The sequence below is a fragment of the Cetorhinus maximus genome, chromosome 3 (genome assembly GCF_964194155.1).
Source record: "Cetorhinus maximus chromosome 3, sCetMax3.hap1.1, whole genome shotgun sequence".
NCBI classification, from domain to species: Eukaryota; Metazoa; Chordata; class Chondrichthyes; order Lamniformes; family Cetorhinidae; genus Cetorhinus; species Cetorhinus maximus.
In genome coordinates, this window is record NC_135881.1 from 58601572 (window position 1) to 58627424 (window position 25853).

The following is a 25853-nucleotide window of genomic DNA, read 5'->3' on the forward strand; positions in this document are numbered from 1 at the left end:
ATTTGTCTAGCTTGGAGCTAGAGGAAGAGATCTCTAATAACCTTCATTGTGAAAACAAGCAGTTAGCTTGGCGAATGCAATGAAATACAAGCTTGAGTTGAGAATCCCACAATCGTGAGGTTTTGAAGAAAAGTTGGAGGACTGCTTAGCTAAAAGCTAATGGAAGGATCCCCATGGTATTTTGTATTTTGTATCTCAGAGAACAGCTGGAACACTGGAGAATTAAAGTGAATACCGGAGAGCTGTGGCATAATTTGTGAATTGCAAAAGGAGAAGGAGAAGTGACTCTTAAGTCTTAACAAACTATCCTGTTAAGATAGTAGTGCCTGCTTTGTTTATTTTTTTTATATACAGTAAAGTGTGCTTTTGTTTAAATATGTGAAATCTTGCTACCTAATTTCTTTCCCCATTGAGCAGTGGAGGCTGGCTCATTGAATATATTCAAGACTGTATTACTCAGAATTTTGATTGACAAGGGAGTCAAGGGTTGTAGGGCAGGCAGGAAACAGGAGTTAAGGCCACAATCAGATCAGATCAAATGGCTGAGCAGGCTCAAGGGGCCAGCTGGCTTACTCCTGCTCCTATTTCTTATGTTCTTTCAGATAATCACTGGCTGTTTGAATTTCTCTTTAAAGGTTAATGGTATCTACAGGGATCGTAATACAGCAAGAGATATGGCTGAGCACCAGTGCCCCAGGGAGATCAAGATTTTATGCAGATCTCTGCTGACATCCACAACCTCCTTGAACAAGACCTCCTTCCCAATGGAGCAGGTGGGCATTCATGGCGAGTGGCCAACAAGGTGCCTATAAATGTAGGGCCATTCCCCGCTAGGTCTCTGCCTCTTAGTAAATTGTGTGCACTCTTATCCTGCAAAGAGTGAAAGCAGAGTTGTGAGTGGTTGCAACGGTTTGGCCAGAGAGGAGTAAAATGACAACATTTGTGCAGGGTGACTGTGAGATATGGGTTTCTGAGGACCATAGGCTGAGCATGAGTGTGAGTCTTGGCTGCTCAAATGGGGAAATGAGATGCCTCAAAAGAGAGGAATGAGTGGAGCTACACTGTTTGTTGTCCTAAAGATTGCTGTCAGGAAAATACTGGGAAAGTCAGAGTGTGGGCTTTGGCACCTGGAAGTATTATGTCATTCAGCTTTCCCCCTCCTCCCTCCTGAGGTCCGTGGACCCTCTTGATACATTGTCTCCAGGTTAGCGGGACCACACTTCTGCTGCTGACCTCCTCAGCAATTTCCATTCATGCCTGCTGGTTAAAAAGGTTATTCTCTTCCTCCTTGGGAGCACTCACCTCAATGCAGATTCTGTAGCAGGATCTCTAGCTACGAGTGAGAGATCTGGAGAGTAAGTCTCCCAGGTGTCCTCTCCATTCTTGTGTTTGCCACAGCCTCAAAAATCCAAGTGCTGATGGGACCTTGTAATCAATGTCATGGTTTCTTTACTTAGAAATCCTTCCTTTGACAGAATGGACACATCATCTTATCTGCCCTCTCTAATTCACCAGGCACCTCAGAGGCGGGTGCTTATATTGTGTCTGAGCTAAAGAGCACAACTAAACCAACTCATTAAATATCAGGTCTTGACCAATTACACAGGAACGAAATCTAGAAGATTCCACCTTTTGTATAGATTTATTTATTTACTGCAGTCCTGAATTGTGTAGTAAAAGTGAAATAAAATGTATATTGACATATTTTAGTAGTGTGTTACAGTTTACACAAGGATGCACTTTACATGCACATTGTGGGTTGCTGCTATGGATAGGGATGTTAGAGGCAACCAAGCTTTCTTTCCATCACATGGCTGACCAGGAATCTCTTCCGCTTTTGTCACCTGCCATTGATGTGTGTTGGAAATATTTGCAGGTTGATACTCAACCTGTTTGGTCGCATCAGGAATGAACCTCCAGAGCTTCTGGCTCAGAGGCGGGGGCTCTATCCACTGTGCCACAAGAACTCCTGCTAGTAACTTGATAGGACTTATGAAATACCAACTGCTTTAGTAGGTTGCACATTATTAAAGCAAGTTGATGTGGTATAATTTTAATGACAAGCTTCAGAACTGAACACAGAAGGAATTAGTCATGTATGTTCAGCCACGAATATACTTTATTCTACAATAAAGAACAATTTTGGACCTTCTGTTTTTGCAGAAATAAGTAATATGTTATTCACTGCTCTCTGTTCCAGTGACAGTTAATTGAATCACTAAACAATTTTTAACACAATGCCAAAAAGACAGAAGCTCAAACATGCATGAGTGTAATTTGAACTCAAGCTGGTGAACAAACACAATAACAAAATATACTTGTAGTCTTTACAATGTCTATAAAAATAACATTACCATCCAAACACCTGATCTGTATTTGAGTTTTTGAACTATTAACTTGTGTTATTAAGTTGTTTGTTGTAAGCAAAACTGTCTGCAAAACATTTCTGTATGAACAAATATAAAAGGCTGCCTTAAACCATCACTTCAGGATAAGTTTATACTTATACAGGTAGCTACAGTACAGGGTCCAGAAGGCAGTGCCTTATTTTTACTGCCTGGCTCTGATTGGAATTTTTGCAGCAATGAGAGAGCTTTGTACATTCGTGCCTATACAGTTTTGCAGAGCTCCACATGCTTCTTACTTTTAAATGTTTTGGTAGCTTCTGTAATCTCAATGAAATTGTGTAAATTTAAAATAAACTGGGTGCGTTTAAAAAGAGCTCATGAGCAGTAGACCCCTGAGCATTTTTAAAATCTTAGTTGTCACTACACTGGAGTGATAGTCCATGTGGTATCACAAGAACATAAGATAGTTACAGGTGTGGAAGGCTATTTAGCCCATTTGAGGCTATCCATTTAGAAAAACGCTTATGACCCCTGTTACAGAATCCAATAGTTTCTTAAATGGTTTCAGGGTTATCCCTTCCGTTAGTGTATCTGAAACTTCAGTCCATTCTTTGTGTGAAAAATAACCTCCTGGTATCAGTGTGGCGTAATGTGAGACTGGCTCCTGCAGAAAAATGCATGTCTGTCATTTGGAGTCAGGTTGGGACCCAGGTGGAGATCACAGATTTGGGAGGTACATGCTGCAGTCATGGATGGGTGGTAAGGAGGTTTTAGGGAGTAGGGAGGTGAACCATTCACTGCAGAAGACCCAGCCTCTGACCTACTCTGTTGGCCATAACCTTTATGAAGCTGATCCAGCCATTATTGGAAGGAGGTTGGAGTATAAAAATAGGGAAGTCTTGCTACAGCTGTAAAGTGCATCAGCGAGACCGCACCTAGACTACTGTTATGGTTTTGATTTCCTTACTTAAGGAGGGATTTGCTTGCATTGAAAGCAGTTCAGAGAAGGTTCACTCAACTGATTCATGGGATGAAGTGGTTGCCTTAAGATGAAAAGTTAAGCAGGTTAGGCCTATTCTCATTGGAGTTTAAAACAATGAGACGTGAACTTATTGGAACATATCAGATTCTGAGAGGGCTTGAAAGGGTAGATGCTGAAAGGATGCTTCCTCTCGTGGGGGAATCTAGAACTAGGGGCCACAGCTTAAAGATAAGGGATCTCCCATTTAGAACAGAGATTAGGAGGAATTTCTTCTTTCCGGGGGTCGTTGCTCTTTGGAATTCTCTTCCCCAGAGCAGTAGAAGCTTGGTCATTGAATATATTCAAGGCCGAGTTAAACAGATTTTTGGAAGGGAATCAAGGGTTATGGATGGCAAACAAGAAAGTGGAGTTGTCACATTCAGATCAGCCATGATCTTACTGAAACAGGCTCAATGGGCCAAATTGTCTCCTTATGACCTTATGAGCTGAGTTTCTGGTGACCCTCTTCCCCAGGATGTTGAGGTTAGGACTTGGCAAATACCATGGGCAGTTGGTCAGGTGCTTTCTTGTTGTAGATGGCCATTACTAACACTTATGTGGCAAAAATGTTACTTGCCACTTATCAGCCAAAGTGTGGCTATTAATCAAGCATGGACTGTTTCTTTATCTGAAGAATTGCAAACGGGACTGAACAGTGTGCAATCGTCAGTGAACTGTCCCATGTCTGACCTTATAATGGAGGAAAACTTATTGACGAAGCAACTGAAGATAGTGAGGACTATTACATTGTCCTGAGGAACTCATATAGCAATGCCCTGAGACTGAAATAATTGGCATCTAACTGCCACAACCATCTTAATTGTGTTAAGATTTTCCCCAAATCCTCTTTGACTTGTTTCTTAGTGTCACATTTGGTCAAATCCATCTTTGATATCAAAAGCATTCACTCTCAACTCAGGAATTCAGGACTTGTGTCCATGTTTGGACCAAAGTTGTAATATGGTCTGGAATCAAGTGGTTCAGATGGAAGTCAAACTGAGCAATGGTGAGCAAGCTATTTGTGAATAATTGCAGCTTGATAATATTACTGATGGCTCCTTCCATTACTTTGCTGATGCTCAGGAGTAGTAGCCTGAGGGGGTGGTCATTGAATGGATTGAAGATCTCCATCTTTTTATGGACAGGACAGACCTGGGCAATTTTCCACATTGTCGTGTAGATGCCAGTGTTTTAACTGTACTGGAACAGCTAAGGGCGCGGCTATTTCTGGAGCACAGGTATTTAGCACTAAGCCAGGTTATCGTCATGACCTGTTGCCTTTGCTGTATCCAGTGCACTCTGCCTGATATCACCTGGAAGGAATAGAATTGGCTGAAGACTGTGATGTCTCAAGAAGGGGCAGAGAAGGATCATACATTTGGCACTTCTAAAAGAGATGGTTATGAACACTATAGCTTTGTGTTTTGCACTCACACACTGGCCTCTATCATCACTGAGGGTGGGAATATTCATGGTGCCTCGTCCTCCTCGTTAGTTGCTTAATTATCCACCAGCATTCATGGCTGGATAAGGCAGGACTATAGCGTTTTGGCCTGATCTGTTTGTTTTGGGATCATTTAGCTCTCTGACACTCTGCTTCTACCGTTTAGTATGTATATTATCCTGTGTTGTAGCTTTATCAGGTTGGCACCTTATTTTCATGTATATCTGGTTCTCCTCCTAGCATGCTCTTTTACACTGAGCCAGGGTGGCCTGACTTGATGGTGATGGAGGAGTGAGGGATATGCCGGACCATGAGATAACATACAAATCTGCGACTGCTGACAGTGTTTCTATAACACCTCAGGAATGCCCAGTTTTGTGCTGCTTAATCAATCCCATGTGGCACAGTGGTAGTGTTACACAACATAAGGGAGGGTGTCTTCAGTGTGAAGATGGAACTTGCATCACCACAAGGCCTGTGTGGTGATCGTTCCTACAATCCTACCATGGATAGATGCATCTACAACAGGTAGATTGGCGAGGGAGAGGTGAAGTACATTAATTCCTTGTATTGTTTCTCTCACCACATGCCAAAAGCCCAGTCTGGCAGCTGTGTCTTTCAGGACTCAGCCATCTTGTGCATATTGTTATTACCAAGACACTCTGTGATAGATATTGAAGTTCTTCACTCAGACGATATTATGTGCCCTTGCTATCTTCAGTGCTTCCTCCATGTGGCATTCAGTATGGAGGAGGAGTACTGATTCATCAGCTGAAGGAGGGTGGTAGGTTGTAAGCAGCAGATGGCTTCCTTCCCCATATTGCATCTGAAGCTATGGGACTTCACTTAATCTGGAACCAATGTTGAGGACTCACAAAGTCACTCCCCACCAACTGTAAATCACTGTGCCCCTACTTCTGGTTAGTCTGCCCTGCTGGTGGGACAAGACATATCCAAAGAGAATGATAGATGAGTCTGGGAAGCTGCCTCTTGTGTAAGGCTTTATAAATATGACTTTGTCAGGTGGTTGCTAGGCTAACCTGTGATACAACTCCCACAACTTTCATCACCAGTGCCCATGTTAGTGAAAGGGATTTTGTAGGGTCGACTGGGCTAGTTGATGCTGCACAGTCATATTATACCATTATGTTTACCTCACTTTTAAGTAGAAACCACATTGCAGTGGTGTTAAAGTTTAAGTATACTGAAATGCTTAGTCTTTAACTTTTTAGAAGTTTACCTGAGTAATTATTGATGCAGCCAGATAATATAATTTAAAGGGCATTTTCACACATGCATTTTGAAGACATTATAAGAACGCACAATAAATCAGAACCAAGTAAACTTTCTTTAGATATCTCCAATGAGAATGTATCAGAATAATTTGAATGCTTGACCATGTAGTAAGCAGTTCATTTGGAAATTATATGTTTTGGGAACTATGGCTCTGTGATTGTGTTAGTGATGGTGTGGCTGGGGTTGAAATATCATTATGAATTTTGCAGGATTCAGCTATTTTCAGCAGATCTATTGGGTAAAAAATACTCCCCCTCACTTCGTTTTCTTTTGATATAAATATTAAATTATAAAGCCTATTTTGAAAGACTATTTTAATTATAGCTTTGCAGCATCCCATGAATAGGGTTACTGCATAATATTAAAGAGAAGTATTTGTCTATTAATACATCGCGTAGAACAGACAATCTTGCTTTACTTGGACGGGAGAGTTGATATCTCGGTGACTGGGCTTCTTCTGTGATCATTTTGCAGACATTAAAACTTTAATTGCTTGTCACTTGAACGTGTCAAACCTGCAATAAAGAAAACACCAGATTGGACATGAATCCGTTTCTGATAGCTCCATCAGACATTTCAGGAAGCAGTAATGGGAATAAATTAATGGAGAGACGGCTATAAGTATAATTACGTCCGAATTCGAAATCTAGACATGGCAGTTGACCGTCACAAGCACATCAGCGTTTAATGCAATTCTATAAAATCCCTTCGTTAAATTCGGAAAAGACTGAATTCCGTTCAGGGTCGAAGTTTCATTCTCTGCCTTAAAATAGGAATGGTATAAAGTGCTTCGCTGCTAATATCGCTAACAATAATTTCTATGCTCCAATGTGCAGTCCAAATGTCGGCAACAAGTTTGTTTTAAAGGACAGGTGATTGTCACAGAGAAAACGAGACTAACCTTAAATGCTCGGAACAATTAAAAACAAAACATGGTAAATGTTCAAAAGAAAGCTGTTTCGCTACACCGTATAGAGTGAGTTACCTGTCATGTACTGTGGATACATTAAAGTATATCCGGTTATGATCTGCCTCCTGCCCAGTCCATGAGATCTCGACAGCACACAGTCCACATAGATATCCCAGAAGAGCTGAGCCAGCTCAATGAACAGGGCGCCGTGTTTGGGTTTTTCCGACAGTTTCAGGTAGATCATGAAGTCCCAGAGGCCACTGACCGTTTCGGCGACTCGCAGCTTCTTCATCTCGACCAGGGCGAGGGAGGAGCTCTCCCAGCACTGAGGGTCGATCTCCCCCAGGCTCATTGGGTCCGTGCTCCTTTTCTGAGCCATAACCACCATCAGGATCCAGATCAGCATCAGGAACAAGCTGCCGCCCAGAGACTGCATACTATACAGGGAGTGGTCTAACAGTGCAAAGAAAAGGGACAGGGGGTTTGGAAAACTGGCGAGTCTTTAAATCAAACGTTTGAAATCAGAGCATGGAAATACATTGTGACCGTTCGCTATCTTTGGTGAATGCTGCTATGGGCTGTTATGTCACTCACTGATTGGAGGTTTAAGATGGTCTCCTACATTTATAGTGATTGAATATAGGCATAGACACCATAGCCGTCTCCTGTACTGAACATCAAGCCAGTTTTAGGAACATAGGAATGGAGGACGCCATTGAGCCCATCAGCCTGTTCCACCATTCAATGAGATCGTGGCTAATCTGGACCGAACTCCATATCCCTTTGCCCCATATCCCTTAATACCTTTGGTAAACAAAAAAAAAAATACCAATCACAGATTTAAAATTCATCATTAATTTTGAACCAGGTGCCATTTGCGGGACAAGGTTCCGCCACCCTTTCTATGTAGAAGTGTTTCCTAATTTCACTCCTGAAAGATCTGGCTCTAATTTTTAAACTATGCTCCCGAGTCCTAGACCCTCCACCCCCACCCCCTCCAACCAGCGGAAATTCTTATTCTCTATCCACCCTGTTCGTTCCCCTTAACATTTTGAACTTTTTGATCAAATTATTTCGTAACCTTTTAAATTCCAGGGAATACAACCCTAGTGTCTGTAATCTCTGCTCCTAATTTAACTCTTGGACTCCCATGTATCATTCTGCGAAACCCACCCTGCATTCCCTCCATGGTGTGATGCCCAGAACTGTTCACAGTGCTCCAGATGTGGTCTAACCAGGGCTCTGTATAGCTGTAGCATGAATTTTACCTCTTTACGTTCTAGTCATCGGGGCCAACATTCCACTAGACTTTTGAATCATTTTCTATACCTGTTCATGACATTTAATGACCTGTGTTTGGGACCCTCCATGATCTCCACTGTTTCTAGCTTTTAAGAGTGGTCTTTGTACATCCCCTCCAAATAACTTACCTTTAAGCGAAATGAAGGAGAGACACTTACAAGTTAAGGCGGTATATTGCAACTGTTCCCGCAATCGATGGTGGAAATTAGCTTTGGGGAGTATCGGACCACGAAACGGAGCTAAAAGGTAAAACTATGGAACAACTGCACGAATTTCAGCATGGGCAATTTGCGTTTGTGTGGAATATTGTTGTTGAAATGGAATATTGTTGTTGAAAACTTTAGATTGCTTGTGTTTTTCACAGAATGGTATGTCCACTTAGAATTACACTGCACAAAGAGAGCGCAAGGTTTACCAACTTCCAAGTGTACGTTTAGTGTGTTTTCTGTTAGATTGGCACAAAATGCTGATCACCAGAAGCAGTGCCAGGAACAGCCAGAGAGAAATCATCCTGACCTCTCCGTGGTTCGCCAAGTAACTTCTTACAGAGCAGGACCGGGGGTACCAGGCGATCTGAGAAGGCGGCGTGTGAATGGGGAGAATGAAAATACAGAAAATAATGCAAAAGCCTTTAGACTGAAGGAACTGGAACCAATAACGCCCTAACGAATGACTATGTGACCAGCATCAAAACAGCTGCTTTACAGGACGGTCTGCTTTGCGCAGGACACACACTGAATTGTCTATAGGATCTTACTCAAAAGGTTGGAAATCAAATCCAGGCACCAGTAATCCTCATGGCTAACAAATGAGAACATCGCCAGTGCGTCGATACACTATAAATGCAAGTACGTAAAATGAATTATAATTTGATATTTGCAAATGAAATTCCCGTGCTGATCCTCATGAGGTGTAATGTATTAAAAGCTATTTTTAAAAAAAATAACTCAGTTTTATATTGTAAATTGACAAACAATGAAACTGAAAATATAGAATTGGAAATCTGAAATAAAAAGAGAATCTGGAATATGGAAACACTCAATAAGTCAGTCAGCACGGTAGAGAAAAAGCGAGGTTAATGTTTAAGCTGGAGAAAGACCACTGCCCCCATTCCGACCCTGAACTACTCTTGTTATCTTCGCGGGTACCGGCTGAAAGTTTTCAGCTGCCCCGTTTCCACTCTTTGCTTTGCTCGGGGGTGTTGTACATATTGTCTCTGCACAGAATTGTGGAGGATGGTTACTCAATACTTTACAAAATACCTTACTGCAACTCTATATTTTAAGTTGCAATTTGTATGCATCAGATTGGGTACACTCGACATGTCTTATAGGGAGCTAGGAATGTGCAGGACTGGAATCTACCATTACCTTTGGCCTGTCCACTTGTCATTTTAAGGTGGTTTAGATACCCACTGTTTGGCAGTAGTCAGGATGATAAATATGACGATAAGTCATAAGATCCGTGTCGAGATAAACAAGGGTAAAAAAGAGTAAAAAAAATCTCAATTAGATATAACTAAATTGGAAATACGGCAATTACAAATGCATGGTGAAATAAATTGTAAACTGTGAATAAAGTGTATGCAAACATAACACAAAACAGCTGCAGAAAACCGGAGGCAGCGAAGGTGCAAAGAAGTGCTTCATAAAATGTGCTTATACTTACAGCACAGAAACAAGCCATCTGACCTAACAGGCCTATGCTGGAGTTTATGCACTGCACAGGTCTTCTCCCACCCGTCTTCGCCTAATCCCATCAATATATGCTTCGACACCCTTTATCCTCGTGGGGTTACCTAGCTTCCCTGTAAATGCATTTATTAAATGCAACCATTCGCCCTCTGGTAGCGAGTTCCACGTTAAACATTCTCTGGGCAAGGAAGTTTTTCCTGAATTTCCTGTAGGATTTGTTAGTGACTATCTAAAATGTATGGCTCTTAGGTCTGGTTTCCCGCAAATGGAAACATCCTTCCTACATCTATCTCATCAACTCCTTTTATAATCTTAAAGGCCTTTATCAGGTCACCTCTGTCTTCTCTGTTATAGAGAAAAAAAGAACCCTCGCTTTCCTGATGGGTAGAACCTCACAATTCCGGTTTAATGCCCTTAGGTGAAAATGAACCGGAGTTAAGCATTATGTGATGTTAATGGACAATTTATAACGAGTCTGGCTGTTACTTCTTCTGCTTGGAATATGTAAAAGGCGCCTGGAGTCACAGAATTGCCAATCGGCAAGCATGCAGCAACCCTGTCATGTTACACCGTGTGCAATTCACAATTTCAGATCCTTAGCTGGTAAATTGTTGCATAAGACATCTGGCGCTCATGCCTGCAAGGGAATCTATTACCTTCAATCAAGTTTAAGTACTCGCCTGAGCAACTGTGAAACAGAAAATCAGAAATGACACTTTAACTTGAAGATTCGTTTTACGAACATATAATCTCGTCCAATAAAATACATTACTTTTAAGTAACTCCCTTTCACATCAAGGCTCATCCAAATGGCATGGCAGTAAAAACTTGGGATGGGAAATGCACGTTTACTTACACTGAAGATGTACGTCTCTCTCTCGCTGTGAATCACTACTACATCAGCAGATTCAGCAACCTTGGTGGTATTGGTCGCTGACGATGAGCAGGAGAAGTTGCTTCCTTGGACTAAGCAAGGTTGAATCCGAGAGTTGAGTTTAGACGTAACCTGTAATTCGGCGCATATATTTATACCACAGTCCGCCCACAGTCTGCGTCAGATTGTGTTCCATTCCTCATGTGCCTTCTGAAGTGACCCTGTTTTCTGTTGCATCATTTGGATTAACCATCCATACTCAAACATATTGCAATGATGCCGATTACAGGATGCCACAGCTGTCAGTGGAAAGCTTGAGCTCTAAGAAGTTATTCCAAATTTCAAGGGATTCATTTTTCTTTTACTATTTTAACTACAGGCTCTCATAAGGGAGTTCATGTGAAAGCAACTCGTGTTTCGGGGTTTCGCATATAAACGGGGGGGGGGGGGAGGCAGTTCTCTATTTCCAAGGTAAAATATTATATTTATAAGATACTATTATAAAACTTAATCAAATCTGTCAGATATGTACTGATGTGTCTACTCATGGTCCATATAAGAACATAATTGTTTCGCGGAACGCAGTATAGAATGACATGAAAATCGCGGGAATAAAAGTTAATTTATTTTAAGATAGTGTGAACATACACAATACGTTCCCCAAAAGATTCCACCTTAGAACTTCAGCAAGCATTAAAGCACAAATTTGTTGGATTTATTACCTGTCTCGGTTCTGTGGTCGGTATTTTACTCATCGAAACCCCGGGCAGATTCTGGATGCCTTTATTCTGCACCTTAAGGCAGAAGCGGGTACGTGCATTGTAGTCGCTAAGACCGCAGTTATACTGCACAAAACGGAACAATGATGCAGGTTTACTGTGAGTTAGCGAGGTGTTGAATTATAAGGTACTGCAAATTTACACTCTTTCTGTGATTCTGAAAGCAGTCTGCAGCTCCGCTCACCTTCGCCCTTATCCACTGTCCTACAGTAGGTAAATTTGTACTGCACACCTCAGGCATAATTCCCAGAAATCTGGACAAACACAGGGCTTAACTTTTCCGCCAGTTACAACAATCACTTGCATTTGCATAGCGCCTTTAACGGAGCAAAAAGTCCCTTGGCGCTTCACAAGAGCGTTTGATGAATTTCTGATGAGTGGAAGCAACCCCTGAGTCTCATTCAATGAGAAAATTGCCGCTTGGTATTCTGGAGTTAGACTGTTTTCCCCCCTGCTGTTGAAAACCCCAGACGCCGAAGTATAATGTTCCCGGTCTTATGGTGGCGGGCCGGGGAGGGGAAAATAGGGAGAAGGGGGACGGAACAGCTTCCCAGTGCATTCCGGCCGCCGGGAGAGCTTTCCCAGACGTGGGCTGGAAGTAGGGCCGGCTTTGGGCTCTTTGGAGGCAGGCAGCCAAGTAGGTTTAAGGCCTACATTTTGCCGTCGGCAAAAACCCACAGACCCCACAGCCCCATTCCGCCCCCCGCATGTGGAGAGCCCCAGGCCAATGGCGGCGGCAGCAGCATTTCCCGCGACAGACTGGCCTTCCTCAAGAGTCCGATACTTCACAGCTGCCACCCAAACAACTCCCCCCGGAAGGCTTTCCCCTTCGCTTCGTTAACGGTTTTGCCTCTCACTCTTTTATTATTTCAGATCCACACCCGAGGACACCTCCATGTTGTGGCGCCCTCGAGATTCCCAACCTGTTTGAGCGGCCGCCACTTCTCCCATTTCCCTCCTCGCATTGTGGCAGCGGCGTCAGGAGCCCTGACAGGGCACTGAGCATGGAGTCGGCGCCTCCGGCAAGATTGCTCTGCCGGACTCGCTGCAGGCAAGAGCGAGCTCGACATCGGGGTCCCGGAATGACACAGTGTTGTGGGTGCTGAGCTATATCTATACTCCAACGCACCCTTAAACCACACATATTTGCAGCTCATGTTTATTAGGTAACCTGTTACCAGCAGTAAAATATCTTTACGTACATTGTCACATCATATACAAAAGCAACATGATATGCAATGCTTAGTGAAGCAGTAGTTGTAAAGCAGTATTTGTTTCAGCATTGCAAAGTGATGCAGTGTGTGGTCATTAGCAACATTTGGATCTGTCCCGTTTCCAAACACACAAACGCACAGACTTCAGCACCCGAAAGGCAAATACAGCTTTGAGATTTAGAGCCCAAAGGAAAACCAATAGTTGTTTGCACATTGTACTCGGTCATCAGAGCCCTTTCCATCTGTGGAGGCAACTTTGATGTGTAAGGTTAATTATTAGAAGAGTGACATATACACTTCGTAAATTTTTTTAAAATCCCCTTTATCAAGACAAATTGGTAAATTATAACATTTCCTTGGGTGGGGGATATATTAGCTCATCTGTTGCTTCGAAGGAGTTTCTGTTTTGTAGTGATGCTTACTAGTGATGGATAAATCCGCACTTCAGTACCGATCTAATTGCGGAGCAGAATGAACGCCCACAAGGGGGCATTCGCACATGTTTCAGCCTGACACCATGCACAATTTAAGACCAGTGCAGTATTCTTGTCAACTCTAAAACGTGAACTTGCTAACCAGTTTAAAAAAAATTACGGCGCTGTTTTTTTAACACTATGACAAACCAGACGTTGCTACCTACACTTTCAAAACGTAAATTAATTACAATTAAGATGTGGTAATCTGCCTCAACACATAACTACACTGTTGGAAAGTGATCTGTTGCTGTAGCATGGAACGGATGCTTCTAGTTGTGCTTTGGATTCAGATTGGTAATGCCCTGTGATTGTAACATAAGAAACATTGTCCTTTCATTCAAAACTCACCAGCAGCAAGCAGAATTCTGCGTATGAGTGAATCAGATTCGCAAATCGGAACTTGGTAGCTATTGTGAGTCCCCAAATTACTAAAAGCAACGTTAAGTGAAGATAAAGGATACAAAGGAAAACAGAAAGTCAAGATAAACACGGTGTACAAAAGAATAATGCGTTAGTTTGGGTGCCATCAAATTAAAATATGACATGAGGCACCCACTGCCTTTCAGTATGTCCGATGTAGGCGGCAATCCCAAAATAGTTCGAGTCTTTGTACAAGGTGTGTGATAGGCCTATTCTATCTCCCACTTTAATTCAAAGTAGACAACCAGTTACAGAAACGTTAATCGCTTTTAAAGAAGCGTTAATCTGCCAGAAGACTTCACAGTAAGTGAGAAATTTTGTTCGAAGGAACAAGGAAAGGCAATGTAAAATATACAATTCTAAAGGGCATTAAAGAGCAAAGGGATCTGGAGGTATATGTGCACAAATTGTTGAAGGAGTAGGAAAGTTTGTGAAAGCATTTAATAAAGCATACTGAATTCTGGGCTTTATAAATAGGGGATAGCATACAAAAGAAAAGTTATTGTGAACATTTATAAAACACTGATTTGTCCTCATCAGGACTATTGCATCCAATTCTAGGCACCAAACTTTAGGCAGCATATGAAAGCTTTAGAGAGGGTGCAGAAAAGATTCACGGGAATGCTTCCATGGATGAGAGACTTCAGTTACAAGGATAGATTGTCGATTGGTAAAATTGGGACTGATCACTCTAGAAAAGGCTGAGATGAGATTTGATAGAGATATTCAAAATCATGAGTGGTTTAGACAGGTAGATGGGGAGAAAGTGTTTTCATTGGAAGACGGATCAACAATCACAGGACACTGATTTAAGCTGATTGACAAAAAGAAGCAACAGGGACATGGTGATTGGTTGGGATTTGGAATACATTGCCTGAGAATATGATGGAGGCAGATTCAATTGTGCCTTTCAAAAGGGAATTGGAAATTATTTGAAAAGGTGTGCAGGGCTACAGGGAAAAAGCAGGAGAATGAGACTAGCTGACTAGCTGTTAGAGAGCTGGCACAGATATGATGTGCAAAATGGCCTCCTTCTGTGCTGTCATCATTCTACGATTCTAGATCTCATCCCCGCTGGGAGATTCCGTAAAGTCAGTTACAAGGAGCAGAGTAGCTGCACTGTACTTTGAAGCTGCAAAGTTGAATCAGTTTGAGAGCCAATATAAAACCAAATCATACCGTTGGCTGCATACTCCAGAGCTCACAAAACTGAATTTTTAAAATAAAGTTTGATAAAGACTTCTTTGAGAGATGAGTAAGGTTCTTGATTTAATCCTCAGTCTTTGCTACATTGGTTGATCATAGAGATGTGTTAGAAGCACATGTATTCCATGTGTTAGAAACATTTTCCTCAGTAAAGTATTTAAAATTTGTAAGTATGTTTTGTCAAAATTATTATTGGGCAGAGATAAGAACAAGAAACAAGAATTAGGAGCTGGCTGACCCCCATGTGGAGAGACCCAGTCCATAAATCCATTAAATACCAGTCAGTTTAACCTCAGTGGTGCAACAATTTTTAGAAACAAAAATTCAAGACAAAATTAACAGTCACTTGGAAAAATGTGGATTAATTAAGGAAAGTCTGTATGGATTTGTTAAAGGAAAATCTTATTTGACTAACTTGATTGAGTTTTCTTACGAGGTAGCAGAAAGGATTGATGAATGTATGGACCTCCAAAAGGCATTTTGATAAAGTGCCACCTAGTAGGCTTGCCAGCAAACTGGAAGCCCGTGGATAAAAAGGCATCAATATGAAGTTGACTGAATGATGGGAAACAGACTGGTGGTGAATGGTTGTATTTTTTGGACTGCATAAAACTTTACAGTGTGGTTTCCCAAAGGCCAGTACTAGGACCACTGCTTTTATTGATCTATATTAATGACTTAGACTTGGGTGTATTGAGAACAACTGCAATATATGAAGATGGAACAAAACTTGGAAGTATTGTGAACTGAGAGAAGGATAGTGATAAACTTCAAGAGGACATAGGCTGGTGAAATGGGGGAACATACGGCAGATTAAAATTAATGCAAAGAAGTGTGAAGTGATACATTTTGGTAGGAAGAATGAGGGAAAGCCACATAAAATAAAGGGCACAATTCTAAAGTGGGTGCAGGAACAGGGAGACCTGGGGGTATATGTGCACAAATTGTTGAAGGTGGCAAGACAGGTTAGGAAAGTAGTTAAACAGGCATATGGGGTCCTGGACTTTATAAATAGAGGCAGACAGTACAAAAGGAAGATGTTATGATGAAAATTTATAAAATACTGGTTCACCCTCAACTGGAGTATTGTGTCTGTAACTGGACACTTCTTTAAGAAGGATGTGAAGACTTTAAAGAGGGTGCAGAAAAGATTTACGAGAATGGTTCCAGGGATGAAGAACTTCAGTTATGTAGATAGATTGGAGAAGCTGGGGCTGTTCTTCTTGGAGAAGAGAGGACTAAGAGGTTTAATAGAAGTATTCAAAATTATGAAGGGTCTAGACAGAATAGATAGTGAGAAACTGTTCCCATTAGTGGAAGGGATGAAAACCAAAGGACACATTTAAGGTGATTGGCATAAGAATCAAAAATGACGAGGAAAACTTTTTATACAGCAAATGGCTATGATTGGGGATGCACTGCCTAAGGAGGAAGATTCAATCATGGCTCTCACAAGGGAATTTGATAAGTACCTGAAGGGGCGGGGGCAGGCGTGGGGAGGGGGGGTGCTGAATGCAGGGCTATAGGAAAAGGCATGGGAGTGGAGTGGCTAAGCTGTTCTTGCAGTGTTGACATGGACTCGATGGGTTGAATGGCCTCCTGTGCTGTAACGATTCCATAATTCTAAATTATTAAAATCATCACAGTGAAGGGTCATTGATACTGAGTAGAGCCATAGAGTTAAACAACACAGAAACAGGCCTTTTGGCCCATCGTGTCCATGCTGGCCATCAAGCACCTACCTATTCTAATCCCATTTTCCAGCACTTGGCACGTAGCCCTGTATGCTATGGCGTTTCAAGTGCTCATCTAAATACTTCTTAAATGTTGTGAGGGTTCCTGCCTCTACCACCTCCTCAGGCAGTGGGTTCCAGATTCCAACCACCCTCTAGGTGAAAATTTTTTTCCTCAAATCCCCTCTAAACCTCCTGCCCCTTATGTTAAATCTATGCCACCTGGTTATTGACACCTCCGCTAAGGGGAAAGGTTTCTTCCTATCTACCCTATTTATGCCCCTCATAATTTTGTATACCTCTATCAGGTCCCCCCTCAGCCTTCTCTGCTCTAAGGTAAACAAACCTAGCTAATCCAGTCTCTCCTCATAGCTGAAACTCTCCAGCCCAGGTAACATCTTGGTGAATCTCCTCTGCACCCTCTCCAGTGCAATCACATCCTTCCTATAGCGTAGTGACCAGAACTGCACACATTACTTCAACTGCAGCCTAACTAGCATTTTATGCAGCTCCAACCTAACCTCCCTGCTCTAATATTCTATGCCTCGGTAAATAAAGGCAAGTATCCCATATGCTTTCTTAACTACCTTACCTACCTGTGCTGCTGTGTTCAGGGACCTTTGGACATGTACACCAAGGCCCCTCTGATCGTCTGTACTTCCTAGGGTCCTACCATTCATTTTATATCCCCTTGCCATGTTAGTCCTCCCAAAATGCATCACCTCACACTTCTCAGGATTAAATTCCATTTGCCACTGCTCTGCCCATCTTACCAGCCCATCTATATCATCCTCTATTCGAAGGCTTTCCTGCTCACTATTTACAACACCACCAATTTTTATGTCATATGCGAACTTACTGATCATACCTCATATACTCACGTCTAAATCATTAATGTACACTACAAACAGCAAGGGTCCCAGCACCGATCCCTGTGGTACATCACTCGTCACAGGCTTCCAATCGCAAAAACAACCTTCGACCATCACCCTCTGCCTCCTGCCACTAAGCCAATTTTGGATCTAATTTGCCAAATTGCCCTGGATCCCATGGGCTCTTACCTTCTTGACCATTCTCCCATGCAGGACCTTGTCAAAATCCTTACTGAGTCCATGTGGACTACATCAACTGCTCTACCTACATCTACACAACTAGTCACCTCCTCAAAAAATTCAATCAAATTTGTTAGACTGATCGTTCCCTGACAAAGCCAGTCAGGGGAATGCTGACTATCCCTGATTAATCCTTGCATAAGACCATAAGATGTAGGAGCACAAGTAGGCCGTTCGACCCATCGAGTCTGCTCCACCATTCAATGAGATCATGGCTGATCTGATAATCCTCAACTCCACTTTCCTGCCTTTTCCCCATAACCATTGATTCCCTTACTGATTAAAAATCTGTCTATCTCAGCCTTGAATATACTTAATGACCCAGCCTCTACAGCCCTCTGCAGTAAAGAATTCCGCAGATTGACTACCCTCTGAGAGAAAAAATTCCTCCTCATCTCTGTTTTAAATGGGCGTTCCCTTACTCTGAGATTATGCCCTCTGGTCCTGGACTCTCCCGCAAGGAGAAACAACCTCTCAGCATCTATCCTGTCAAGGCCCCTAAGAATGTTCTATGTTTCAATAAGGTTGCCTCTCATTCTTCTAAACTCCAATGAGTGCAGGCACAACAGACTCAACCTCTTCTCATAAGAAAATCCCTCCATCCCTGGGATCAACCTAGTGAACCTTCTCTGGACTGCCTCCAATGCCAGTATATCTTTCCTTAGATAAGGGGACCAAAACTGTTCACAGTATTCTAGGTGTGGTCTAACTAGTGCCTTGTATAGTTTTAGCAAGACTTCCCTATTTTATACTCCATTCCCTTTGAAATAAAGGCTATCATTTCATTTGCCTTCCCTATTACCTGCTGAACTTGTATGCTAGCCTTTTGGGATTCATGCACAAGGACCCCCAAATCCATCTGTGCTGCAGCTTTCTTCAGTCTTTCTCTATTTAAATAACATTCAGCTCCTCTATTCTTCCTGCCAAAGTGCATAACACACTTTCCCACATTATATTCCATCTGCCACATTTTTGCCCACTCACTTAACCTGTCTATATCCCTCTGTAGACTCTTTGTGTCATCCTCACCACTTGCCTTCCCAACTAGTTTTGGGTCATCTGCAAATTTGGCAATAGTACATTCGCTTCCCTCATCCAAGTCATTAATTTATATTGTAAATAATTGTGGCCCCAGCACTGATTCCTGTGGCACTCCACTAGTTACAGGTTGCCATCCCGTATCCCAACTCTCTGTCATCTATTAGTTAGCCAGTCCTCTATCCATGCTAATATACTACCCCCAACACCATGGGGTCTTATCTTATCAAGTAGCCTTATGTGTGGTACCTTATCGAATGCCTTTTGGAAATCAAAATATATTACATCTACTGGTTCCCCTTTATCTATCCTGCTTGTTACCTCCTCAAAGAATTCTAATAAATTTGTTGGGCATGATTTCCCCTGCATGAAGCCATGCTGACTCTGCTTGATTAGATTATGCATTTCTAAATGCTTTGCTATTACATTCTTTATAATAGACTCCAATATTTTCCCAATGACAGATGTTAAGCTAACTGGCCTATAGTTACCTGTTTTTTGTCTCCTTCCCCTTTTGAATAAAGATAGTTTGCATTGGCAGTTTTCCAATCCTCTGGGACTTTTCCAGAATCTAAGAAATGTTGGAAGATTACTACCCGTGCATCCGCTATCTCTGCACATTTTTCCTTTAATACCTAGGATGCAACCCATCAGGTCCAGGTGACTTATCGGCCTTTAGCCCCATTAGTTTCCTTAGAACTTTTTCTCTAGTGATAGTTATTGTATTTATTTTCTCCTCCCCCTTTTGCCCCATGATAATTTAGTATTTTTGGAATGCTATTAGTGTTTCTGCTGTGAAGACTGAAGCAAAGTATTTATTCAACTCCTCTGCCATTTCCTGGTTCCCCGTTATTATTTCCTCAGCCTCATTCTCTAAGGGGCCTATATTGACTTTGGCCTCTCTCTTCCTTTTTATATATTTAAAGAAGCTCTTACTGTCTGTTTGCTAGTTTACCCTCAAAGTTTATTTTCTCCATTTTTATTTATTTTTGGTCATCTTCTTTTGGATTTTAAAACATTCCCAATCCTCTGGCTTACCACTAATCTTTGCCACATTGTATGTTTTTTCTTTCACTTTGATACTATCCTTAACTTCCTTGGTTAACCTTGGTTGGTTTATCTCCTTCTTACAATCCTTCTTCCTCACTGGGACATATCTTTGTTGTGAGTCATGAACTATTTTCTTAAACACCTGCCATTGTTCATCAACCGTCTTTTCTGCTAAACTCCTTTCCCAGTCCATTCCAGCCAATTCTGCCCTCATTTCTTTGTAATTACCCTTATTTAAGTTTAGCACAGATGTTTCCGAACTAAGCTTCTCACTCTCAAACTGAATGCTAAATTCCATCATATTATGGTCACTGTTTCCTAGGGGATCTTTTGCTCTGAGATCATTTATTAAACCTGCCTCATAACACATTACCAGATCCAAAATAGCCTGGTTGGATCCACAACATATTGTTCTAGGAAACTGTCCCGAATACACTCTATGAATTCTTGCTCATCACTATCTCTGCCAATTTGATTTTCCCAATCTACATGGAGATTAAAGTTACCCATGATTAACATACTGCCTTTTTTACATGCCCCCATTATTTCCTGATTTATTCCCTCTCCGACAGCATAGCTACTGTTAGGGGGCCTATAGACTACTCCCACCAGCGTCTTCTTCCCTTTATTATTTCTTACCTCCACCCGTATGGATTCCACATCTTCCGATCCAAGATCAATTCTTGCTATCGTACTTATTCCATCTCGTACTAACAAAGCTACCCCACTACCCTTTCCTTCCTGCCTGTCCTTTCAAAAAGTCACATACCCCTGAATATTTAGTTCCCAGCTTTGATCTCCTCGTAACCATGTCTGCTGGTAACTTGCCTCTCCAGGTGTAGATTAATCCTGTCCACCAGAATTTTTTCCAATAGTTTCCCTACCACTGATGTTAGACTCACTGGCCTGTAATTACCTAGTTTATTCCTACTACCCTTCTTGAATATTGGTACCACGTCCGCTGACCTCCAGTCCTCTGGCACCTCTCCTGTGGCCAGAGAAGATTTGAAAATTCTTGTCAGAGCCCCTGCAATCTCCTCCCTTGCCTCACATAGCAGCCTGGGATACATCTCATTTAGGCCTGGGGATTTATCCACTTTTAAGACAGCTAAAACCTCTACCTCCTCCCTTTCAATGCTAATTTGTTCAAGTATATCACGGTGCCGCTTCCTGGTTTCTACACCTACATTGTCCTCCATAGTGAACACTGATGAAAAGAAATCATTCAAAACCTCAACTATGTCCTCCGGCTCCACCCACAGATTGCCACTTAGGTCCCTAATGGGACCTACTCTTTCCCTGGTTATCCTCTTGTCCTTATATTTATAAAGTGCCCTGGGATTTTCCTTTATCTTGCCCGCCAGTGTTGTTTCATGTCCCCTCTTTGCTCTTCTAATTTTTTTTTTAAGTACCCCTCTATACTTTCTATACTCCTCTAGGGCTGTTTTCAGCCCTCTGTATCCGCCATAAGCCTCTTTTTTTTCTCCTTATCCAATCCCCTATATCCCTTGACATCCAGGGTTCCCTGGACTTGTTGGTCCTACCCCTCACCTTTATGGGAAATGTTGGCCCTGAACTCTCATTATTTCCTTTTTGAATGACTCCCACTGGTCTGATGTAGACTTTCCTTCAAGTAGCTGCTCCCAGCCCACTTTGGCCAGATCCTGTCTTATCAATTAAAATCGGCCTTCCTCCAATTCAGGACCTTTATTTTCGGTCCATCATTGTCCTTTTCCATGATACTTTCCCTTGACTTTCAGGGGAATAAGGATAGGATAGAAATCAAGCAATTCTGAGTCTGGCATAGGATTGTAGAGGTAAAGCTTCAGTGATACACTCCAACTTTGTACCTCGTTGTTGTTGTATCTTAAGCCCCAAAATCAAAGGAATACCCTGAACAGGAAGTTACTTCAAATTTTTGCACCATTCACAACCTTTCTGTCATACTGACAAATTAGAGGAATGATATTCTACTCATTGGTTTCTCAAATTTATTGAAAACCAAGATGAAGGAAGTGTATTGTTTGCTTTAAATATCCCATGATATTCTTCAAAGAGCAGGAGCCTGTCCTAGTTTCTTGGCCAACGTTGCTTCCTAAACAAAAAGCAGATGACGGAGAGATGATTCACATTGTTCTATCAATAGAAACATCAGTCGGCTGCTTCTCTTGTAGGGAATTCAGTTGCTGCCGCCACTTTGGGCTGTTTCTCACTTTGATCTGACGCATGATTTCAAAATATATTTATACGGACGTTCTTTCCGATTAGAGTGAAACCTCGGATGAGCAGGGAGCAATCTTTTAGAGCTGTACCTTGAGTGTCCTGCCATCCATTCTTAATTAGCACTTTTCTTAGATAATATCACCACCTTCAACACCTCTTTGATCCTTTTGTCTGTGACATCTTTTGATTATCTGCTCCTATCACTGCTTGCTTGTCCCTACAACCACCCCACCCTCAACTTTTCTCCCCCCCCCCCCACCCCCCAACCACCTTAAACCATCTTATATTTCACCTCTCTCCTAACTACACTCAGTTCTGTTGAAGGGTCATGAGGACTCGAAACGTCAACTCTTTTCTTCTCCACCGATGCTGCCAGACCTGCTGAGTTTTTCCAGGTAATTCTGTTTTTGTTTTGGATTTCCAACATCTGCAGTAGTTTTTTGTTTTTATCTTTTACGCTACCCGCCTAGTCTGATCATCGGAAGCACAGGTGAGACTTGGCGGCTCTCGGAACAGCCTCAAGTGTCTCCATACTTCTCCGGAGGTTTAAAATGGCGCACACGCCAAGGCCGATTGCCACTTTTAAAACAAAAGTTCCTCGAGCTCGTTTAAAGTCCGATCTTATGTTAGACATTAAAAACTATGCCGGTTATAAACAATATTGCCACTCGATCGGCGGTAGACCGTTACAAATAAAATGATTGCACGGGTCTTGGTCGGCGGGGTTTTTGTGAAGGGCGATATCCGGTTGGGTTGCCATGGTGCGGCGAGTTTCCGGTTGGGTTGTCATGGTGCGTTGTGGGCTCGTGGTTCTGAGGAAGGTAGAAATGAAATTCTATTCGGTTACCGGCCCAAGCGCGGGAGGTCACGTGTCAGGACCCCGCTCTAGAGGCGGGGAAAGCCCGTGGTAACTTCTAGTGGAGCAGAGGAGATTCAGAAAAAGGATGCAGCGTTTTCATAACCTGAATAGGCCCTTCTTGGTCACTGTCCCAGGCAGCTTTCTCGCGAAGCTCTGCTTTTCATTTAAACGTGGGCTGAGCTTCCAAATCCCTGAAATGTCCATTACTAAGATCATCTGTTTCCACCTCTAACACCAGCCGCCTATTCCCCGCCTCAGCCCAATGACCACTGAAAGCAGCTCCTAAATGTGACTGTTCATTCTTTTGGTTGACCTTCTATCCTAAACCCTCCAATACCAGAACAGTGACTAAAACCAGAACACTTAGACACTTATATCAGAACAGTGACTACAAATTTAAAAGTATGATAATTGTCTATAAATGCCTCTTGGCTGGGCCCCTCCCTATAATTGTGACTGCCTCCGGTACATTTGTTTCTCTAACTTTGACCTCTTGTGCATAACCCCGGCCTCACCATTGATTGTTGTACCTTCGACCACCTATGGCCCAAATTCTGTCTCCCTGCGCTTCACCTCTCTTATTTCAAGTGCTTCCTTAAAACCCACCATTGACCACATTTAAAAAATCTACTTGGTTTAGTGTCTATTTCTTTCCTTCCACATTTGTGAAGTGCCTTGGAACATTTCTTTCTGTAGTACAGGTGTTATATAAATGCAGTTTGTTACCAAATTGATTAGCTGGAAAGTTAAATACATTGACTGGATTATGACACCTAAGAGCAGTTTATTACAGTAATTCAATACTTCTGCACCACCTTTTGTGCCACTAACTTTGGCCAAAGTATCCTACCTATCCACACAATAACTTGAGATGGAAACATGCTTACAATGTAGTCTGTAATTAATGTTTATATTAGTACCTCTTTGTGCTATGTCAACTGAACAATTTGCATAAGTAAGATGAATTTCTTAATTATAAAGAACACTTTTGGTAAATGTGAGCTCTTAATTTGACTGACATTATGCAAATTAGTGTCTGGTAGGCAATTTATGCAGACCAGTGCTAAATGTTAATGCAAAGATTTGAAAAAAATGCAGTATATATTATACCTGAGCATTTATTTGAGAGCCATTTTCAGTATTCTCTTTCTAATAATCTCATTTTGCAGTATGGCAGCTTTATTGACAATCTCAGAATTTATGTTCGTGGGGGGAGCGGTGGAATGGGACTCCTTCGACTTGGTGGTGAAGGCGGTAAAGGTGGTGATGTCTGGTTTGTAGCACAAGATGGAGTAACCTTGAAGAAGATCAAGGATAAATATCCAGATAAACGCTTTGTGGCTGGTGTTGGTGCTAACAGCAGGTATGACATATTATGTAGATGTACATAACACGGCTGTTAACATTTGGGAACAAAAAAAAACATAATCTGACTATTTTGTGGGATTAATTGATTACCTGATAGTGAAGGCATCCCTAGGTAACAGTGATCATAAGATGATTGAATTTTACATCAGTTTGAGGAAGAGAAGCGTGAGTTCAAGACTAGTATTTTAAACTTAAATAAGGGCTGTTATGAGGACATGAAAGCAGAGCTAGCTAGAGTGAACTGGCAAATGAGGTTATGGGATAGGTCCATAGAAAATGCAGTGGCAGACTTTCAAAGGGATATTTCAGAATACACAGAATAGATATATTCAAATGAGAAAGAAAACTTCCAAGGGGAGGACCCACCATCCATGGTTAACTAAAAAAGTTAAAGACAGTATCAAACTTAAAGAAAAAGCATATAATTGCACAAAGACGGGCGGCAGGTCAGAAGATTGGACAGAATATAAAGAATAGCAACGAATGACAAAAAGATTAATGAGGAGGGAAAAATTAAAAAACGGGAGAAAGCTAGCTAGAAATATGAAGATGAATAGTAAGAGTTTCTATAGATATTTAAATAGGAAAAGAGTTAAAGTGAGAGCTGGCCCCATAGAAAGTGAGGCTGGGGAATTAATAATGGAAAGTAAGGAGATGGCAGATGAATTGAGCAGGTATTTTGCTTTAGTCTTCACTATTGAGGCTACAAGTAACATCCCATAAATAGCTGTTAATCAGGAAAGGGAAGGGAGGGAGGAACCCAGGAAAATTAGAATCATCAAATAAGTGGTATTGAGCAAATTGTTGGAGCTGTGGACTGACAAATCCCTGGGTTCTGATGGACTTCATCCTAGGCTCTTGAAAGAAGTGGCTAGTGAAATAGTTGATGCGTTTTAATTTTCCAAAATTCCCTAGATTTGGGGAAGGTTCCATTAGATTGGAAAATAGCAAATTTGACTCTTATTCAAAAAGGGAGGGAGACAGAAAGCAGGATACTACAGGCTAGTTAGGTTAACATTTGTCATAGGGAAAATGTTAGAAGCTATTATTAAAGATGTTATAGTAGGGCACTTAGAATAATTCACAGCAATCAGGCAGAGTAAACATGGCTTCGTGAAAGGGAAATCATGTTTAACCAATTTATTGGAGTTCTTTGAAGGAGTCACATGTGCTGTGGATAACGGGGGACTGGTGGAACATACTGTACTTAGATTTCCAGAAGGCATTTGAAAAGATGCCACATCAAAGGTTATTGTGGAAAATAAAAGCTCATGGTGTAGGTGGTAACTTATTGGCATGGATAAAAGATTGGCTAGCCAACAGGAAACAGAGGGTAGTCATAAATGGGTATTTTTCTGGTTGGCGGGATGTGACGAGTGGTATGCCATAGGGATCAGTGCTGGGGCCTCAACTTTTTACAATTTATATAAATGACTTGGATGAAGGGGCAGATGGTATGGTTGCTAAATTTGCTGACAACACAAAG

At 41.8% G+C, this 25853-nt stretch overlaps 2 protein-coding genes across 4 annotated transcripts in view; one reads left to right on the plus strand and one right to left on the minus strand.

Moving 5' to 3' along the window:
- Positions 1-5046: 5046 nt before the first annotated feature.
- On the minus strand, positions 5047-11856 carry LOC144672811 (protein FAM237A-like). Of its 3 annotated transcripts, none has more exons than XM_078534799.1 (4): positions 11612-11856; positions 10872-11188; positions 7095-7472; positions 5047-6624 (listed from the first exon to the last, which is right to left on the minus strand). In XM_078534799.1, exons 3-4 carry the CDS (start codon positions 7453-7455, stop codon positions 6587-6589), a joined length of 399 nt encoding a protein of 132 aa, XP_078390925.1. In that variant the 5' UTR covers positions 7456-7472; positions 10872-11188; positions 11612-11856; the 3' UTR covers positions 5047-6586. The 3 variants fall into 3 exon arrangements, with proteins under 3 accessions (XP_078390925.1, XP_078390935.1, XP_078390930.1); XM_078534809.1 differs by having other exon boundaries at positions 7095-7823; XM_078534804.1 differs by lacking the exon at positions 10872-11188.
- An 11025-nt stretch (positions 11857-22881) lies between these two features.
- gtpbp10 (GTP-binding protein 10 (putative)) overlaps positions 22882-25853 on the plus strand; it is a 33114-nt gene continuing 30142 nt past the window's right edge. The window contains exons 1-2 of the mRNA XM_078538440.1: positions 22882-22961; positions 24169-24362. Coding sequence (XP_078394566.1) covers positions 22899-22961; positions 24169-24362 — 257 coding nt within the window. The 5' untranslated portion in view covers positions 22882-22898. The remainder of the gene's footprint in view (positions 22962-24168; positions 24363-25853) is intronic.

Bases quoted from the DNA above. Each gene is read 5' to 3' on its own strand.
- LOC144672811 (XM_078534804.1), bottom strand. From the start codon at position 7,455: ATGCAGTCTCTGGGCGGCAGCTTGTTCCTGATGCTGATCTGGATCCTG. The intron at 6,625-7,094 runs GTAACTCACTCT...TCTTTATTGCAG, and splicing joins GTATCCACAGTACATGACAG to GTTTGACACGTTCAAGTGAC.